This window comes from Chironomus tepperi, unplaced genomic scaffold (assembly GCF_022539635.2).
Source record: "Chironomus tepperi strain 1889 unplaced genomic scaffold, CSIRO-AGI_Ctep_v1 contig_376, whole genome shotgun sequence".
NCBI lineage: Eukaryota > Metazoa > Arthropoda > Insecta > Diptera > Chironomidae > Chironomus > Chironomus tepperi.
In genome coordinates, this window is record NW_027226498.1 from 572,352 (window position 1) to 592,675 (window position 20,324).

At 26.6% G+C, this 20,324-nt stretch overlaps 2 protein-coding genes across 2 annotated transcripts in view; both read right to left on the reverse strand.

The window, feature by feature from the left end:
• beat-VI (beaten path VI) overlaps window positions 1–7,420 on the reverse strand; it is a 50,161-nt gene extending 42,741 nt beyond the window's left edge. Inside the window, exon 1 of the mRNA XM_070647524.1 lies at window positions 5,533–7,420. The gene's annotated coding sequence lies outside the window, so the exon portion shown is untranslated. The remainder of the gene's footprint in view (window positions 1–5,532) is intronic.
• Window positions 7,421–14,447: 7,027 nt separating this feature from the next.
• Window positions 14,448–19,830, reverse strand: LOC139096024 (dipeptidase 3). Its single transcript, XM_070647631.1, has 5 exons — window positions 19,499–19,830; window positions 18,909–19,438; window positions 18,374–18,549; window positions 15,883–16,123; window positions 14,448–15,774 (listed from the first exon to the last, which is right to left on the reverse strand). The coding sequence occupies exons 1-5, from the start codon at window positions 19,770–19,772 to the stop codon at window positions 15,679–15,681; spliced, it is 1,317 nt and encodes a 438-aa protein (XP_070503732.1). The 5' UTR covers window positions 19,773–19,830; the 3' UTR covers window positions 14,448–15,678.
• Between the last annotated feature and the right edge of the window lie 494 nt (window positions 19,831–20,324).

Genomic DNA, 20,324 nt, shown 5'->3' on the forward strand with positions numbered 1-20,324 from the left:
ATTTTCAACCTCATGCTACATATATACACACAAATTTTTTTTTAAAGAATTCAATTCATTCTCTTCACATGATATGTGATGGCTTTTCATATATTCTCATGTAGGAAGTAAAGGAAAAATGATGAGGAGGAAACAAGAAGAAGAAAGAAAAACGATAAGACATGGGGTGAACATAAATCAAAATTTATTACAAATTATACTCGATTTTGAAATATTTATGAGTTGACTTGAATCGATTGCGATGGGTAAGTCTCCCCCATCGACATAAAACGACACTTTTTAACTCGTTTTTTTTCTCCTTTTCTAATGAAATAAAGTTTCTTTTGTTTGTCCTTACTCTCTTAAGATTGGATTGACAAGCTTTTCTGCAAATCATGAGGGGAAACGATGATGTTAGCAATACTAATAATAATAGCAATAACGATGATTTTTAAAGTTTTTTCTCCTCTTCATTTTACCGTTATTAATATTATTATTACTGTCATCATTTGATTCAAAATGAGATGAGATGAAAAATGAGTTATTTTCACGATGAAGACTTTTTGCAGCGGAAGTTTTCTTTATTCTGTCATCATTATGATTCAAAACATTAACAGACAACAGCAAATTAAGTGATTGAGAAAGGAAATAAAGGGAAAAAAATCTTGTTTATAGCAAAAACTTTAAATGTCATAACTGATATTAATGACCTAACTTTAGAATTGATTTATGTTTTTAAAAAATCTAAGAACTCTTTTTTCTCATAAAATTTTGACATGGGTTAACAGTATTATTGTTATCCCTGCTAACTTTCCTGTTAATTATTTAAATAATGTCTAAAAGGAACTTAAATGAGATTTGTATTGAATTAAGGCTGATTATCTGGTTAATTTTTTCAATCCTTTTATTATATGTTACCAAAAAGTTTAAATTGTGAATTTTGGTACGAGAAAATGTATTTTAGAAAACATATAAAGTCATATACTTTGAATTAAATTGATAAAAAAAGCAATTTCTGTTAAATTAACTCCCTTAATCATTTCTAATCGTTATTAAATAAAGCTTTTGGAGTCACATTTTCATCATTTTATTTTCTGTTGTTTGAAATTAAATTAAATTAAATTAAATTGTGATTAATTACGTTTAGGTTTGGGTTTTCGAGTCACAATTTGTAAATTAATAGCAATACAATATTTTCACAGCGCTTATGTATGATATTAAAGCTGTTTAATTTAGAATTATAAAACAAATTCAAAAATTAATTCTCAAATGTTCAATTAAGAGAAAAAGAAGGGAGATAAAATTAATGAAGCTAAACTGACAGACAGTAATGAATTTTCCTTGAAGATTTCAACTAGCAGAAATACTTCTTATTTATTCCTTCATTTGTTTTCATTATATTTGGTAGAAAGCATCTATCTAGAAATTTTTAAAGCAAATTAAAAAATATTGCATCTTTTTAAGTTGTTGCCATTAATCCAATTAAAATTCGTCTCTAATTATAATCTTCAGTTTTATATAAAACATGGTAAATAAAAATACGTATTATCATTTCAAACAAAATAAACATAATCACGAACACAAAAAATACTTAATTAATCAAACATGTATATGTAGCATAAATTATAAAAGCAAGAATATCATTTGAATAATTTTCAATCATCCCAGCAAATTAATCTTAATCTTTTCATTTTAATTTTCCCAAACTGAATAATTTAACATCAGATATGTTGTAGATTTTCATTTATCCCTGCAGTATAAAAAAGAGAAAGAAAATGGAAACACCACAAAAAAGTCAAATGAGAAATCGACAATTAATTTAACTTTTTCATGTCTAAAGATTAATTTTTTGTGCGCAGTTTAATGGAAATTAATGATTATTTAATTTCCAAGCGAATAAAATTGGTCTTGAATTTTAGAATAGAAATTGTGGCATTTAAATTTACATAAATAAATCTAATGGTACAATAATGTTTTATTCTTCTAAATCTATCAAAAAATAAAAATAATTCTATCAAATTTTGATGCCTAGCTATGCAAATTCAATAGCTATTTGCTAAAACCATTCAATAATTTGATCAATGTTTTTTTGTAATAGGATTAAGTTATATTAATTTTTATAAATAGAGATCTAAGAGGATTTTCCTAAAATTATAAAACATTGATTGCGATTGTTAAAAAGCATAAAAATAATAAACATAATAAAAGCCTTCGAATTAATAATGATAAATAATGAACATCAGTAAAGTAACAGCAAAAATGGATTTATATTTCCCTTAGTGACATCAACAAGCACGTTGTGAAGAAAAAACAGTGATGAAGAAAGTTTATAATAAAAAAGTTTTAGTGATGATGTACATGCATACATGTTTTTATGTGTCATCACGCAGTTTGTTTTTTACTTATATTAAGGAAAAGATCCTCGTACCGCATACTGATGTTCTAGATTCTCATTTATTCAAATCATCAATACGTTTATTTTGTTATTGAAATGTTCTTATCTGTTGTTTTTTTTTCACAGTTCTGATCACAGTGGAATTTATTTCGACTGTGATGGCAGAATGAATTGATCAATTAATAATATAATTTAATATTTTAAAATTATTTTAATTCTAATGATATTCAGCAGCTGAACATTTTACCAAAATTAGATTTTTAAACAGAAATTTTATTAATTTAAATTTAATTTTATTCAGATTTATCAAATCTCATATTCAGCAGTCAGAACAAAGTTTCAAACTTATAGTTTCGTTCACTCTAATTGATTCCAAATGATGAGTTAATTATCAATCATTTGAAAATTTCCATATTTTCGAATAATCTGTGATTGTATTTATAAAATAAACATTTGCTCTCTAATTTCAATTTGATTAGAACGATTTCACATTTCATTTAATTACTAATTGATATTGATAGGTTTACATATAATCAGAAAATTCTATCAAAAAACCATCATAAGTGTTAAACCTTTCAGTTAATTGAAATTATTTCAGTTATTTGAATTCAAATGTAGTCAATTATATGTGGTTTAAGACAAATATATAATATTCAGACTTGATTCTAAGACTGACTAAATCAAAAATTAAAGTAAAGTTTTAGTTTGAAAATTTGCATCCCAACTTCTCGAACAAGGTATTTCTATAAGCTTGTTAAGCATTTCTCTACATCTTCATTATTATAAAGGGGAACTTTATTTCATTTTATTTAAATTTCTAATTTTTATTTTTTATTTTTCTTTACGGAAGATGGAAAATACTTCATAGGAAAGTCCTAAACTGAATCGCTCTCAAACTATTCGCAAACAAGCAATTTTAAAGTTTCTCGTCAAAATGTAAAGAGAGCTCCTTTGTGGTAAATTTGCAAATGCAAAGTTTTCGAAATTCATTTTGTGGTTTGCCATAGAAAAAACTTCATTTTTCATTTTTCTCTTTTGCTTGCAATTTCTTCCTCATTCTGTAAAATGTTGAGCCATGTTGAGGAAGAGTAAAAGAGGCAAAGGAAGGTTGGAGTACAAAAAACTTTTTAAAAAAAAAAATATTTTTCTAGGGGCAAAACCAGAAAATTAAGAGATTTTCATGAAGAGCTATGAAGAGAATAAAATGGATAGAAAAAAAGTATTTTTTTTTTTATTTAAAAAAAATTGATTGAGGATTTAATGTGATTTTAATGAAAATTCGTAGTTAGTTGTTGCAGTTCATGATGATGGCGGGAAAGCTTTTAGGTTTAATTTAATTATCAATAAATTTTTGTTGTACCTACAGACTCATTTTATTGATTGTATAAAATTAATTAATTTTTGAATGAATATAAGTTTTTGGAGCAGAATTGACAACAACAAATAACAGCATAAATTAAATTGATTGATTTTGGTGAAATTTTGAAGTTTGTTGTGTGATGGATCCCATGTTGAATATTTTTAAAATTTTACATGATTTTTGTATCGACTGCGCAATTCTTCTCACGGGTGTAACATTTAATAATTTCGTAAATGATTTTTTCATCCAAACAAAAATGTTAAAATAAATTTTCAAAATATTAAATCCCAACAACTGGCATCAAGCATTCCAACAAGCCGCTACATGAACGATAACATAAGTCATTTAATGAAATGTATCTTCATAATAATTTTTATGATTCGTGTTCACTTTCAGTTTACAAAAAAATTTTACTCTTTTCACACCATAATCGTTTACTTATTCAATTGAGTATAACTAAATGTGGCAAACTTCAGCATAATAAAGTTCATGGAAGAGAAATGTTTCCAATTTTTCTTTCTTTATCGTTTCGTGTTCGCACTTGATGCCATAAATTAATTAAAAGGCATGGAAAATCCCTCTAATTACATTCATATTACGACCGCTTTTCTTTATTTCCGCTCATTCTTTCCATTTTTTCTTCCTTCTTCTTCCCTTTTCTTCAGCAGACAATGCAATGGATTTTTTATTTTATCTTATTTTTTTACTTCAAACAATTGTAAAGTACTAAAGCAGAAAAATTAATAAATTCTATTTTATTTTTTCTTTCTTATGTTACATTTTCTTGGTAAACATAAAATAAAATTAACGCTTTTATTGTTTGTTTCCAAAAATAATTTAATTTGTTTCAATTTTTGTAAAACACAGTTTTAAAAGGTTTTATTTAATACCAAAATCTTACTATTCAGGTTTTTTTAAGCATTTGTTTAAATAAAATTTATCAAATATCAGAAATCGGGTTTAACGTAGGGACTCAAAAAACTATGTCATATAATAGCTAGTTACTGAATAATTGTTAATTTTATTTGAAATTTTATTTCGTTAATAAATTACGTTCTAAATACATTATTAGAACAATCCAACTCATATTAAAAAAAAAAATAAATAAAAAAAATTAAGGTATCCGGAAAATATCAAAATAGATTTTATGAGACAAAAACTAAGACAAACTTTTTTTTTGTTAATAACGTTTTTATAATAAAGTGTAATATTATAAAGATTAAATGTTCTTGTGAAAATGATAATTTTAAAGTTTAGATAAGGAAATTAAATATTAATTAATATTTGTCATAGTATTAAACTTATAAACCTAGCCTAGAGAGTGTTCTTTAAACTTCATATCGAATTTTTACAATTTACATTTCCAAAATCCTTCAAAATGTTAATATGTCACAAAGGAATTCGCATAAAATTACTCATTTTGAATATTAAATGCGGGAGTAAGTTTTAGGTATATAATTAAATTCACAAAATGTTACGATGTAAATTACATAATCTTTATTATCTAAACCTTTGGATGATGAATATTTTAAATATTGTGAATCAGCGAAAAATGATATTAGATTTTCTTTCATTTACGTCTAAGTAACTAGAAGTTAACGTGTTCGCAGAAATCTCAAAAACAATCGAAGGAAAAGGTATAAAGGAATGAGGATTTTATTGTAATATAATAAATATACCTAAGTAATAAAAAAGGAACGCAGGCTTCGAATTAGAAATAAAAAAATCTTCAAATATTTAATTAAGCAAAAACAGACAGTGACTTATAAAATATTTTTTAACATTAAAACTTGCTTACCTTTTAAAGATATAAAGCTAGTAGAAGAATGAAACTAGAGCGAGGAAATCCAAGTGATGCGTAACGACGAGAAAGTTTTTTTTTCTGTTGAATTTTAATAGGCTTTCATGCCTTCATCTCACTCACTCTAATAAGTTTAAGTTTATTCTTTTTCTCATTTGCAAATAGAAAAAAAAGAGATTTTTTTTTGTTTATTTTTCCAAGTAAAACAAAAGTAAATTTCACTGTTGAACGGAGGTGACTTTGGGTCTTCTTTTTTTATTACTGAATTTTATTTTTTTCTTGAGATAATATTTATGGTTGTCAATAATTTATTTCATAGTACTACAATTATAGATGTTTTTATATCAGATAAGCTAAGAAAATTGAGAAACTTTCTCCTCCTTCCTATTCTCATTCGCTTTTCCTTTGACCAAATCAGATAACTGTGCCGGAAAGTTATTTTTATGGAAAATATTATTTTTCTTTTCTATCTCTCGCGTAATTTCCACTTAATTTTCCTTGTTTTTTTTTTTGTTATCAATTTGAAGTGAAAGAAGAAAAGTAGAAGAAAGTGTAATAAATTTTAATTATAAACTTGGTCATTGCTCTCTCATTTTTTAGCTTTTCATTTTGAAACCATAAAAAATGAAACTTTTTTTCTATATTTCATTAACGGTACACAAAAAATATTTAAGTAAGAGATGAGGGAAAAGTTTTTTTTCTCCTTTTTTGGTTAAAATTTATGGACTGGAAAAAGTAGAAACTTTGTTGGCTGCTGTTTGGGATTCTCCTACTGAGTTTTTAATTCAATTTTGCACAAAAAATATTTGGCTAGAAGATTCAATTAGAAGTTCTTTTAATTCTTTTGAACACTTCCACATCAATTAATTGTAGCAAATAATTGTTATTATAATTGTTTTAATTTGTTGGATTCAGGTCTTTAATGTTCATAATAACGTGAAGATATTAGATATATAATGATAATGATGATAGAGTACTAACAACATGCGGAAAGTATATGTGACACAGAAGAGATTTCTTCCTTCTACCTAAATTTTTCCTTAATTATTACGCAATCACATTTCACTAGAGTAGTCGTACATTTTAAATACATTCATTACGAATTATGAACCACATAAAGTTATTTATTTTAATATAGCATATATCGTATTCTTTCTCTGCTTCCTTTCTTCATCTATTTATTATTTGCCATTCTGTTAAAATATCATCGTACAATTTTAGCACAACACACTTGTCACCATCTCATATATTAACTAGTATATCTATGTTTTTTTTATATAGATATATATGTTATGTATTGTCTCCTTATGAAAGAGAAATTTCATTAAATTTGATAATAGCAATAAAGTTTATACGATTCATTGCCAACTGCCTTTACTGTACATTAATATAAAACGTAATCCATTCCGGAATCATTAAACTATGCAATAGAGCGTAGTTCGGAAATGAAAGCATTCAATGGTAAGTTTTTCTCTCAGTTTTATTTCATCTGATAAAATTTATATTTTTTTTTAATATTTTTTCATCTTTTCTTTTCTTCTCTTCTATTTCCACTGTTGTCATGAACATAGAACCGCAAAAACTTTTCACATGAAATATTCATAAACAACTAAAAGAAAGAAACTTTACTTCCTTCTTCACTTGTGTCTTGTGGCATCAACCACACTTCCTGATTACAAAAATGTTAATTATTTTATTTTAGTTTGTTTCAATTAGTGTACTTGTCCTTAATATTATTACAAACTATGGTTTCTAAAAAAATGAAAAAAATCTCTGTTTTTCTCGCATACACAGAAATTACAACAATACGAAAAGCCACAATATTGAGGGATTCTTACTTTTCAGTAATGAAAATATTTTTGAATACACGGAGCGCAAGCACAAATAGATCCGTATTTGATGAAAGATAAATTCAAACTCAAGCATCAGCAAAAGCATTTTTCCATTCCCCTAATGAAATTTTTCTATAATGCACAGCATCCAAAGTATCTTTTTCTCAGGGTATTTGCGAATATGTTTTATAGAGGGTTTACTGATACAAAGAGAGAAGAGAGAGAAAATCTCTTTTCCAGTATTTAGGATACACATTTTGAAGGAGATATGCTCTCTTTTTGTAGAGTTTTATATTTATTTTGATTCAAAGTTTTTCCAAAAATGTAAAGTGTACATGCCAAAAGCCGAAGTCGGATCGACTGAGACTTTGCATGAATAAATCGATTCGAATTCGAGCTCTGATGCATGCTATAGATAATTAATTTATTTAATTAAAATTTAAAGTTTCAACATGATTTCAACCAATAATTAAAACATTTTATTTGTTCCAAGGAAAAATTCTCTGCGTCATCAAATTATTCCATTATCAATTGGTCTCGAATAGAAGTAAGTTCTAGTAAGTTTATATTGGATTATTAGAAAAATAAAAATATATAAAAATCATACAAGAAAAATCGTCCTCATGTAATAAAGAAATTAACTTTGAATTAAAGCAAGATTTTACCGCATGATCCTGCAATCAATTTAGAGCCCCTAAAAATCAAGATCCAGCAGGATTCAAGTTACTTCGTAGTCAAAGTCAATTCATTTTTTTACAAATTATAGTTATGCAAAATAATTACTAGACTAATTAGGCAGATACTTAAAAAAAGATGAAACTTTTTTTTAAATTTAAAATGCCGTTATTAATATTGATATTGAAATTTATTCATACTGAAATTCTGCTATTAAAATTTTGATTCGGGTTGAAAACGCTAATCTGAACTTTTAATAATGGTAAATAATTATTGAATTATAAATAACTAGTATGAAACAACGTCCAGCATTATGCAAAAAATTGATTCTTCGGTTGTTTGTACTTTAATGGCCATATACGATTTTTTTTTTTAAGGTTTACAAAAACAAATCTCTTAATACAAAAATTGATACAAATGATGTCAAGAAACAAAAATTAATATGTACAATAAGATTCAGATGCTTTATTCGCAACATAATAATATCTAGTAACATCAAGGACCGTTATATGAAGCATAATAAGATCCAGCTATGAAATGTGAAAATCGAAAATCATCAAGTCAATAAATGATCGTTATTTCCGTTCATGTGCTTCATTCCTATAACGTTAAAGTGTACAACATTTAAGCTATTTCTTTCAATTAAAACAATGGAAAATGTCTCTGAATTTTCTGTAAATAATTGTATTTCCTTACTGTGCAGACATAAATTCATTATATGTATTTTCTCTTTCTTACGTATACTTTGGCGAAAATCTTGTCTTAATTAATGAAGCCAATAGAGTACTTTCGAGTACAGCATAATAGTAAATTTTCTTTATTAACAGCAATTACGTCAATTTACTGAAAATATAAGATGCAATTGAAATACGCATATATATACATCTAACAATGAAGTTGTAAAGCTTCAATTCATTTAAAGAAAAGTTAACTAATTGCATTATTTGAAATGTTTTCAAAAAAAAAAAAAATCCTCAGGAGTTTCGTATTATTTATTATAAAAAACTAATTTTAAAAAACAATTAAAATCAAAATTTAATTTCAAATAGGTTAACGAGGTGTTATAAAAAGTTTTAAATTTCATACATTTGTGAAAAACTATTTGTTATAAAATTAAAATTCATAGTTGATTTAACAAATGATGATATATAAGAAACTGTAAGAAACTTCATATCTGAATGAAGATGAATAATGAAGAAAATAATTCATGTGAGAGATGAAGCCACTTTAAAGGAAAATTGATATTTAATTAAATTCAAAATTTGCTTAAGCTTTCTCATTCGTTCAAGTGTTCTTTTACATCTACTTTCTATACAAAATATAGTAATTTACTTATACACTATAGAAATTTATTGCATGAAAAGTTTTTGCAACCACCAATAAATAAAATTGAGATGAAAATCTTCTAGAATGATAAAATAGAAAATTGTAACTAAATTGAAGAAGAAAAAAATTCTTAAGATGCAAATCGAAATTTTCTCATACAATGAAGGAATATAAAGAAATTTGTTATACATAGTAAATGAGACAAAAATATCTTCTATGAAATGTACTTAATAAGAATCTTATAAAAATTCATGAGGCAAAGGAAAAAATGCAATAAAAAATATTAATTTTAATCCTTTCACAGGATCTCATTATCAGGAAGAATTATTTGAACCAAAATCAAATTTTTTAGAATTTAAATCTAAAAAATAAAATGCAGCAGAATTTGTAGACTACATGTCAGGACTGTAAAGTTATACATTACTTTAAATATTCTTTTCATTTAACATTTTGCATAAATGCATATGGATGCATATAAAGACATTTGTAATACCATGCAGTAGATTACTAAACAAAGCAAAAGGAAAATGAAAATTGTTGAAAGGGTGAGAAAGAGCATGAAAGTTTGCAGCCGTAATTTAGCAAGCAAACAGACAGCAAACTCATTTGAAAGATAAAGAAACTTCACACTAATTGAAAGGCAAAAGGAAAAAAAGGAGAATGGAAACTGAGTGCTTACATAAAACTTTTTCATTTTTATCGAAATAGGAGAATAAAATCAAATGAATGAAGAAAGAAGAATGCAATCCTCTTAAGTAGTTTTTAATTTCGAACATCACTCAAAGTGCAAATTACTTTTTTCATTCATACCCATTCTACCTTTCTCACCTTTCACATTTAACATTTCTCGTTCACCTCGCAAGAATAATCAAGGACGGTGATTCAAGTCATTTACAAATGAGTATATACAAGTGCAAATTTGTTTGATGATGATTAATGAACTTTTTTAATAATTTATTGAACCTTTTCCTCTCAAAACTTTTCAATTTTCAGACTTTCAAGATAATTGTTTTCGGAAAAGATTCATCATGAAAAATATTGTCAAGATAAACTATTAACAGACAAAAAGAAGAAGTTTTAATTTTCTCTAGCAACAGAGTACTGCACTATCAAAAGCTATTTGAATTTCACAATTTATTGGAATTATTATGAATTCGAATGAGAAAATAATAAAATGTTAAAGTTTCTTAAAATTAAAATTTGAATTGACTACGTTTAATTTTTAAAATATAGAAATTTCTAAAAATTACTGAAAATAAAAAATAGTTTTGTATTTCATCAAATTGAAACCAAATAATGCTATGTTCATGGATATCTCATGGAACAAGAATTTTCTCCATTCAAAATATATCAGATTTAATTTCTATTCGTATTGTTTACTGAATTTCTTCATGTGAACATTCACAACAGGAAAATTTCATTCCTCTTGAATATAAAATTGAACATTGATTGGCATGTTGATTTTCTCTATTTCATGATATATATCCTTTGGAGCCCTTGCTGCCGCTGATGCTGTTATTGTCAGTTATTTGTATACATACAAAAACATGCAGATACAACGCATGCATTCCGACGGACTTTATCTCAGAAACATTCATTTAATCATGACTCACAGCAATTTCCCTTTTTACTGTTTATGTCAGTTTCATCTTTTATGTCTCAATATATCGTTATCTACATTATAATTCAATCTTAATCTAGCGACAATGTTAAAAATTCTATTTTGATTGCTTATGTTCCTCTTATTTCTTTTAAAATTTGAAGACTTAACTCCAAAAAATATATAGCCTACAGTTTCACTATTTCTCATTTGTTATTTTCAGATATGCTTGTATAAATAATCTTTCCATTCATCGATCATTTTCATATCGCATCATAATGTTGTTCATAAGTCAATTTTTTACTCCCACTTCGCTTTTTTCCCTCTATCCATATAGATTCATTATTTTTATTTTATATTATTTTCTGCCTGTAGGGAATTTAGATATTGACCCTATGAATTTCTCGATAAAAGCCCCAATTTATAAATAAATTTATACACATCAACAAAGAAAATAATGATGGCTGAAAAATACCCATCATAACCGATATGATGTTGTGAATGTTAAATGCTTCTATTGGACTTGAGTTTAACTTGTGTGAGAAAGGTGCTTAATGTCATGATAAATTGTTATGATTATTTATGGGTTTTTGTTTATATATCTAAACAAATTTTCGATGCCGACCTAGAAATAAAGAAGATAATCTAAAATCCATGATTGAAAAATAATAATACTACTGAGAATCATGTGCTGAGAAGGGAAAATTTAAAAAAATAATGAGCACATAAAACGATTAAGTGTTTTATGAATAAACAACAAAAATATAATTAATCTACCTAATATACTTAATTTTTTTTTTTCATCCTACATAAAATGAAATACTGGTGAAATACAAACAGACAGATTTATAAATCAAAAGTCAAGCGATATATCAACATCATTGAACTTATCATTCAATTTTAAAGTCAATAACAAATCATTACCCGTAAAATTCATATTGAAATGTTTTATTTTCAATAATTTTAGATATAATGCAGGTTAATATGAATTTCTCATTCACTAGATATATGTAGTATAAAGTTTGAAAAACCACAAAACGCACATTAAATTGAGCATTGAAAGTACTCAAATAACTCATCTAATATGTGAATTTAAATGGTAATCAACATAATGTGCTTCAAATTGAAATTATTTTCTCATGAAAAGTTTGATATATGAATGAAAATGATGAACGGATGATTATGTAGACACACACTAGTGATGGGTTAAATGGGAAAACTTTTTAATTTAAATAGAAGCACAATATAATTTGATAGAAACAATGTAAACTTTAAAATTGATAGATTTTCATTACCTAATTTAAGAAAATTTAATTTTCAAAGCAATGCTTCAGCTTCTTATTAATTTCTTTTATAATTATAATTATAAATTATAATGAAGGAATGCATTACATTTTAAATTACATAGAATGATGGTTAGTAGATAAATAATATAAGGAAAAGTAACAACAACGACAAAATATTTCAAGGAAGTTAAACTTTTTTCTCTTGTTTTGTTTTACATAAAAGCTTTATAAAATTCATTTATCTTCAATTACGAGCAAAAGCTTTCAGCTCTGTGAGTCTTTCAAGTTTCTTTTTATTTTATTTCTATTTTTTTTTTTTTTTTATTTTTTCTTACTTATGAGATTTGAATGTTTATACTCATCCCCCAATTCATTTCTCTTATTTTTCTTTTTTGTTGCTGCTTCTTGCCTTTCATTCTCCGGAACAAAAGATTAAAAATGATGAAACTTAACGATAATAAACAGGAAAAGGAAAATAATATTTTTCGTAATGAAAAATTATGGAAATTGTAATGCTACTGATGCTATTGCTACTTTTCCCTTTCTCTCTTCTGCTTAATGTCATGAAAAATAAAGATGTAAGAAAATGTATTTCTTTCATAAGAGGAAAAAGGCAAGAAAAAATTATTTGAAAAGTTTTCTCCAAGATGCAATTTAAGGAAAACAGAAAAAATTTTATTTCATTTTTGCTGCATAAATTTCTGTAACGGAAGTTGAAGCAAGATGAAGAAAGAAATTATTCTGTTGCAAAAATATATAGAATGAGAATTTCCTTAAGCCTTCTGTGCAACAACTCAGTATTCTCACCATTCGATGATTTATCATTTTCGTTTTCTTTTTGCTTCCTCTAGCATTCATGCTGTTATTTAACTTAAAATAGAAGATGTTGTCCAAAAATGGAATAACAACTTTTTTGTTAGATATGATTTTAAAACGATTGTCCATTTAATTTTTTAGTTTTTATCATAATAAGTCATTTCAAATACCTCAATTTGATTAGATAACGTCCTTTTAATTTGCATAAATTACCTAAAGCATTATTTTTTATTTTTAATCGATTTTTCAAATACCTACTTTTAGATAAAAATAATAGATATAAAACTCAAGGAAAGGATACTTGAAAATTAATTGCCAAAGTTTTTCCGAAAGTTTTCATTCACAAGTACTTCTTTTCAAAAATGAAAACAAGCTTTCAAGCCATTTTTGAAGACAAACTTTTAATTTACTTCATCTTAAGTGAACCTTTCGTATGAACAAGTTTTAATAGCAAAATGATGAAAGATTTTTTTATGTTGAATTCAAACGAACTTGTTAACTTGTAAACAATTAAAACTAATTGATATGTCCACATTTATTTTCAATAACTTCCTTTTTAAGGAATTATATATACCAACATATCATAAAATCATAATTTTACGTTTTTTAGTGTTTAGAAATACACCTTCATTGTGCACTGCTTGTGAGTCTGATTTAATTAAAAAATTCATCACACAAATTTTAATGGCATTCAATAAATTTACTTACAAGACTTAATTTCACTGAAATTTTATATTTTTCATCAAGTCCATCTCGAGGGAAAAATGATATGAGAAATTTTTCATTAATAACAAAAGCATGATGTATTGGTTGTCGCAATAATATAAAATGTAATGGAAAATGTCGGTGTACTCTTAACTCATAGGAACGACAAAAATTATCATATTTAAAGTCATTATTGAAACGCTTAAATAAATTTTTGTTAATCTAGACATAAAGGTTGCTTGCTACAATAAAAAGAATAAAGAATTGTAAAATTATCAAAGTGATTTTCATCTCCATAATGTGATGACATTTTGCATTATAAAAGGTGTCAAAAATATTAAAACTGCTGAATCCAATTTCTGTTTCCATATATTCATGAATTTAATAGATTATTTGTTATTTGTAAGACCAATTGCATTTGATCTCTACATACTTTATTTGAAGATAAAATTATCAAGTATTTAACTTTGATAGACTCAAGAAATACAATACAGAGTTTTTAAATCAAATTGCTTGAATAACAATCAAAGTATAAACATTTATCAATTGGTATGAAGAAATCGAATATGAGAAAATTTTCAGTGAAACCTAATCGAAGAAATAATTTTCATACAAATCAATTTTCTTTTGATGTTTCTTGTTTAATAAATTTATTTTCACTAAAAGCCGAAGATGAAGTGAAATCAAAATGAATTTGACATTTTCAAATTTCAAAAGCAGGAAAACTCTTTCTTATATTCCTTAACTCGTATTTTTCAAGTTTTATTTGTTTTCTTTCTTTCATCTTGAAGTGATATTACAGAAATTTTATTTTATAATATTTTATTCTGCTTTCATCTGTTTTCTACTATGTAGTTGCAAAAGCGGAGTAAAAGAAAATATTCCAATTTGTTGTTGATAAAATTTATTTTTTTTTATTTCGGCAAACAAAAAAATTGTTTTAAAAATCGTGATTTATTTTGTTATTCTTTATGCCAGTGTACATTTTTTATTTTATTTTATTTTTGGTGAAATTGTTGCCAAAAAACATTTTCAGAAAAAGAAAAAAGAATTCAATAAACGAAAAACTCCTTTTCCGATTGAACTCTGATTAAGATTAAAATGTCGGAAAGAGGAGTAGTTTTTCCTTCTCTTATAAATAAAAATATGTGAAATAAAATAAACGTTTCCCATGGTGCAACAGAAGTCAATTTCATGATGAGAAATCATGGTAAATAATTTTACAAATTGGAAATTTTTTCTATTCTTGCAATTTTTTTCAATTTTTTAAAACGATAAAATTTTTATTCATTATATGTAGTTCAGACTACTCTTTCTGTTATTTGGATAGAAATTTAAATATGTATGTTCAATTGAGATAGTTAACGATCATCAATAGTTTTTATGGTTTGCAAAAACCTTCCTCATTGATATGCAATCAAAATTTTCTGATTCGTTCATCGAGAATGTTTTCCCAAACGGAACTTTGAAAATTTTCTCTATGGATGCGATAGTAATAAAATTTTTCTAATTAGTTTTCATTAAAAGAAAACTTTTTGTCGAAATTTCTGCATTTAATAAAATTCTATCTTCTGAAGTTTCTGTAATACCAATACGGAATTTTAATATGTATATTTTTTCTTGTTTCGACAATTGACATTCAAGTAACCAAATGTCAGTTAAACTTTTTATTTGCTAATGCAAAACATTTCAGTTAAATTTTTAGAATATCATAAAAAAAACTCTAGTTTGTGTTCTGAAGATTTAACTCGATGATCGTTTTTGTATTTAGATTTAAAATATATTTATACTACATATTCCTTGAATACTGAACTATTAAATAAATTTTAAATACACCTATTTTTTGAGAGTTTTACATTATTACATCATGATGTGCTGAATCTGTAGAATAAAGCATAACGATTTATGATTCTGGATAACGACAATATGCATTTCCTTCGATTTCTTCAGGTGGAATCCAATCCTCACTTAACGCCACTTTATTTCTATTTGCTTCAGCCTGTTATACAATGAGCAAAAAAAAATCATTCATTAGACACGATATTTTCAACAGAAATAATAAATCAATTGCGCTTTATTAAAATTTCGTTTTAGTTGCTCTAAATACCTCTCGCAGTATCCTAACAATATTTCCGCCTACAAGCTTTTTCAAAGATGCATTATTCCACAATCTGTCACGAGCAAGCTCTGCCAAGAGCAATGCATACTTTCTTGGTGATACTGTCGTACCGAGACCAACATGTTCTAACCCAGCAAGAGCACGTACGTAATTTATGTTGTGTATCGCCTCCTTTACCGATAACTTATCAATGTTGATTGTGAGCACGCCACCATTACTGCTCAATGCACTGTAAAAACAGAAACAAAAATACATGAGATGGATAGTGAGAAAAGCAAATGAAGCGAATAAAGGATCAATGTTCATGTTTCGCAAAAGGAATCGAATGAGAAACAAGGAACATACAAAAATATATGTGGATATATGAAATAAAATCTAATCAAGTGGCACTTTACAGATGCAATACCATTATACAGTCACATGTGGTAAAATCTTGTTTCTAGTTAATTTCCTTTACCTAGTGATTATTTGGAATAATCCAAAACATAAAATCTTTATCTCAGTTCATTTTAGTCCTGATTTTATTTCAATTTATTTCCAAAAAAAAAAAAAAAAGCAAGAAAAATAATCGAAAAAAATCTTTAGCAATAATGTATCAGAAACTACAAACTAACCCCACCTTTTAAGTTTCACTCGAATGAAATTCAATTTTTTATTTACACACGAAGAATTTTTGAAGTGCATCTGATTTTTTTTTTTCCTCTCTTTTGAGATTGATTCGAAGTTCATAGGAAATTAAAAAAAAAGTTTTCGTATCATGAAGCATGGATTTCAATGAAGTGAGTCAAGAGCTTTTCTCTATCATATATAGAAGAGAACTCATTAAAATTAAAACATTAGTATGCAGTTTGATTACATGTAATCAGAAAAAGGAAAATGAGGTAGAAATTATATTTTGAAAATTTAAGAGATTTTAATTAAAAATTATTTCTAGAACTTTAAATTTATAAACAGTTACTTATTCCTATTGAGTACATCTTAATTAATATTAATTGTATTATATTTATTTATATCGATGAACATATAAGTGTCAGGTAATTATGGTAGCTATTTGAAAATTTTAAGGCTGAAAATTACTATATCCTACTATGTTTAAGTTTAAATTGTATTCGTATATTTGGAAAAGTTGTCCTTGCATAAAAAATCATTATTGAAAAAAAAAGAAAGAAGGAGAAAAAAATTGCACTAGTAGAAACAACTTTTGAAACCACAGATATCTTTTGTAAAATTGGCAATGGAAATTTGCCAAGAAATCAATAATTCGTTTTCATTTTTTTTCTCGCTCTTTGCCGCCACGGGCAACTTTGCAACTGTAGAAATTGCAGTAGTGTAGCAGCAAAAAATGTTTTATATTTATAGAGGAACCGGAATCGAGTCATTTCTTGCGATGAGCAAAGAATTTCAAAATTGAGTCAGGACAAGAAAATTGCTAAGATGCTGTGAAAACGGAAAGAAGAGTGTGAGAAGATTGGAAGATTTTTTAAAATATATGAAGGAAAAATATTTTACAGACAACAAATAACAGTAAAGAACGATGACTCCTGCTTCAACGCTTTTTCGATTGTAATTTTATATAAGTTGAAACTTGGTAATAAGTTGAAAAGAATCAGGTATGACAATCATAGACCAATACTAGGTATAATTATAAGTACATGCATTATTAAGCCGTGCATTTTTAAGGTGTTGATCTTTTATCACCAATATTACAATGCATTTATTGATTCTATGAAAAGAAAATAAAACGACAATCAAGAAGCATAAAACCTAAACACATAAATAATTTTTTCAACATTTTGTGAAAATAAAAAAGTCAGATTTTCTATTTTTGCTACTACAAAATCCTTTCATGTTTGGGTGGACATTTCACCTCCTTTGGCAATAATTCTAAATTTTTTGTCATTTTAATTCCAATTCCGATTGCATTTTATCTATTATCCATTACAAAAATTGAAAATATAAAAAAAATGCAAGATACAGGAAAAATGCACCATCAATGGGAGGATACAATCGTTGTGAAAAACCTTTTTTTTTTTGTATGAAGGAAGAAGAATGAGCAGAAAAATTAAATTGTCGGTTATTTATATTCGCTTTGAAAGCGAACAAGCAGAAAATAGAGGAGAAAAGCACTTTAGTTGATATAAAAAAAGAATGCTATAATCGTGGTTGTAAATTGTCATTAAAACTTTTTTTTGTAAAAAAAACGAACGATAGTTCATGGAAAAGAGTGATGAGAATAAAATAAATTTGAATTAATCTTGAATGGGAAACTCAATAAATGTAACAATCGAATGCATTGAAAGCATAATATGTTATACCGTAATAAATGAATGGATGGATTAAATTATTGTGAATTTATGGAATCTTCATCTCAGAAATTTGCAAAACGTTAGAATTACAAAATTGATACGAACATAGAGAAGTCAAAAAAAAAAATATTTAAAGCTTGATAGAAAAGCTAGAAACTTAAATAGTGACTTACCTTAAAACATGATCGGGAATGATGTTAGTTATGTTTGGAGATGTTGTCGCTGCTGGAATAGCATTGTTCACAAGCAATGGTGCTTTAGCAGAATTTAACACTTGCATCATACTCGGTTCACTCAAATGAGAAATCTCGGCAAGCATCCCTAAGCGATTTATCTCCTTGAGAACAATCTACGAAGACACAAAATGAATTTTATGCAAATTTACATTTCTTTATATTTCTTATTCATTCTTTTTTTCTTTCTTCAATTCGAATGGACTTTCTCTATCTACACTTGAGAAAGTTTTTTCTCTCATGATTTTTATACTCAAGAGTTCATGAATAACTTAAAATAGATGGAATTGAATAGGACAAAAAAGAAGTAAAAAAGGAAGATGAGTAAATCACTTAATTCAGATTCCAGATTTTCCCTTCATCTTTCGGAATATGATAGGCGTCTTACTTTATCTACTTGTTATAAATCTTATCTTTGCAATGAAATTTAAAACACATTTGCCATCTTTCCCACCGTATTTCCCGCGACACTTACCTTACCAAATTGAGTTATGGAAGTCGGAATATTTTCCTCAAACAATGGTTCTTTTGTTGTTGCAGCTGATATCCATGGACTTGAGCATTCGTAACTTGAAAGTGATATAAATCGTGCACCAAGCGAATAAAACATTCTCAGTACGGCTACACTTGATCCTAATAAATGTCCACCTTCAAGTCCCAATAAAACGCCGATTTCACCATTTTCATGTGCTTGTTCCATTTCTTCAGCTGATAAAACTATACGCATTCCTTTAGTACGGCTTACCATTCGAGTAGCTTGATCTATTCCTTCCAGAGCTAACTGAACAGCATCTAAGTACTGTGCTTGGCATGGAATACGTATAGGCAACATAACAGCTCCAATCATGCTTTCTTTTATCTCATAAAAATTTTGGGTAAAATTAGATTCTGAATGGGTATTAAAAAATCCACCGATCAGCATGCATTCACTCAGAAGTCTACGGATAAAATTTAATCGGGCTTCCAGAAGAGATGAACTTCTTAACTGTAATCCAATTGGGATACCTTAAAAGAGAGCAATAAAACTGTATTATAAGGTAAATGAAAAAATCTAAAAAAGTTCACCTGCTCCTAAGAAAATTAAACCTAGTAATATGACAGTTATGGCTACAATTTTCTTTCCTTTTTTACTTCTTGACATTGAAGAAATAGATGAATCAGAAGTATCTTTCTTGTAAGTTCCAATAGCATTGCCATTTTTTAACTGATATTTCGCACTGCTAATTTCTGGAATGTCTAAATCAGCTATATCTATGTCCGTAAAGACAAAATGTGTTTTGCATGTTTGTGGCTGTTGATGTCGAAGCTCAACAAATTCATGATTGCTCACAGAAATCATTTAAAATTAAGTTTTATCTAATTTAAAACACTATAAACAAAAATTTTCTTCAGTTCTTCGTAACTTTTCTTTATCCTTTATTGGTGAGCATGCGCTTGACTAATATTATTGTTAATTCTCATGTGCATACCTTATACTCAACATTTTGTTTGTAAACAAAATTAATAATGTAATTTTTACGCTCAAAATGATAAATTTATATTCCATTATGATGTTCTTATGCATGTAGGTCTACAGAACTGCATTTTCATATTTTAATGCTGAAAGTTTTTCTGCAATTGAATAAAAGCGTTCAAAAATAGCAATTAGAAACAAATTAATATTATTTTCGGTTCTAAACCCTCAACATTTTTCATAATTAAATTACATGCATTTTTGTTCATTTAACGTTTTTTCCAATCTCATAATTTCTCTTTGAAAAATTAAAACGAAAATACTCAACTTTTCAATGAGACAAAAAAATCCATTTGCCTCTAGCGATCGCTTTAAAGAAACCCGAGATAAATAAGTAACTCAACAAGACGAATGTAATGCTTCAAAATGCTATCAAAA

Excerpts from the sequence above, each read along its gene's own strand:
- LOC139096024 (XM_070647631.1), bottom strand. The coding sequence starts at position 19,772 with ATGATTTCTGTGAGCAATCATGAATTTGTTGAGCTTCGACATCAACAG. Across the intron at positions 19,439-19,498 it reads TTTAATTTTCTTAGGAGCAG|GTATCCCAATTGGATTACAG; the intron begins GTGAACTTTTTT and ends CTCTCTTTTAAG. Across the intron at positions 16,124-18,373 it reads ATTCCCGATCATGTTTTAAG|TGCATTGAGCAGTAATGGTG; the intron begins GTAAGTCACTAT and ends CTGTTTTTACAG.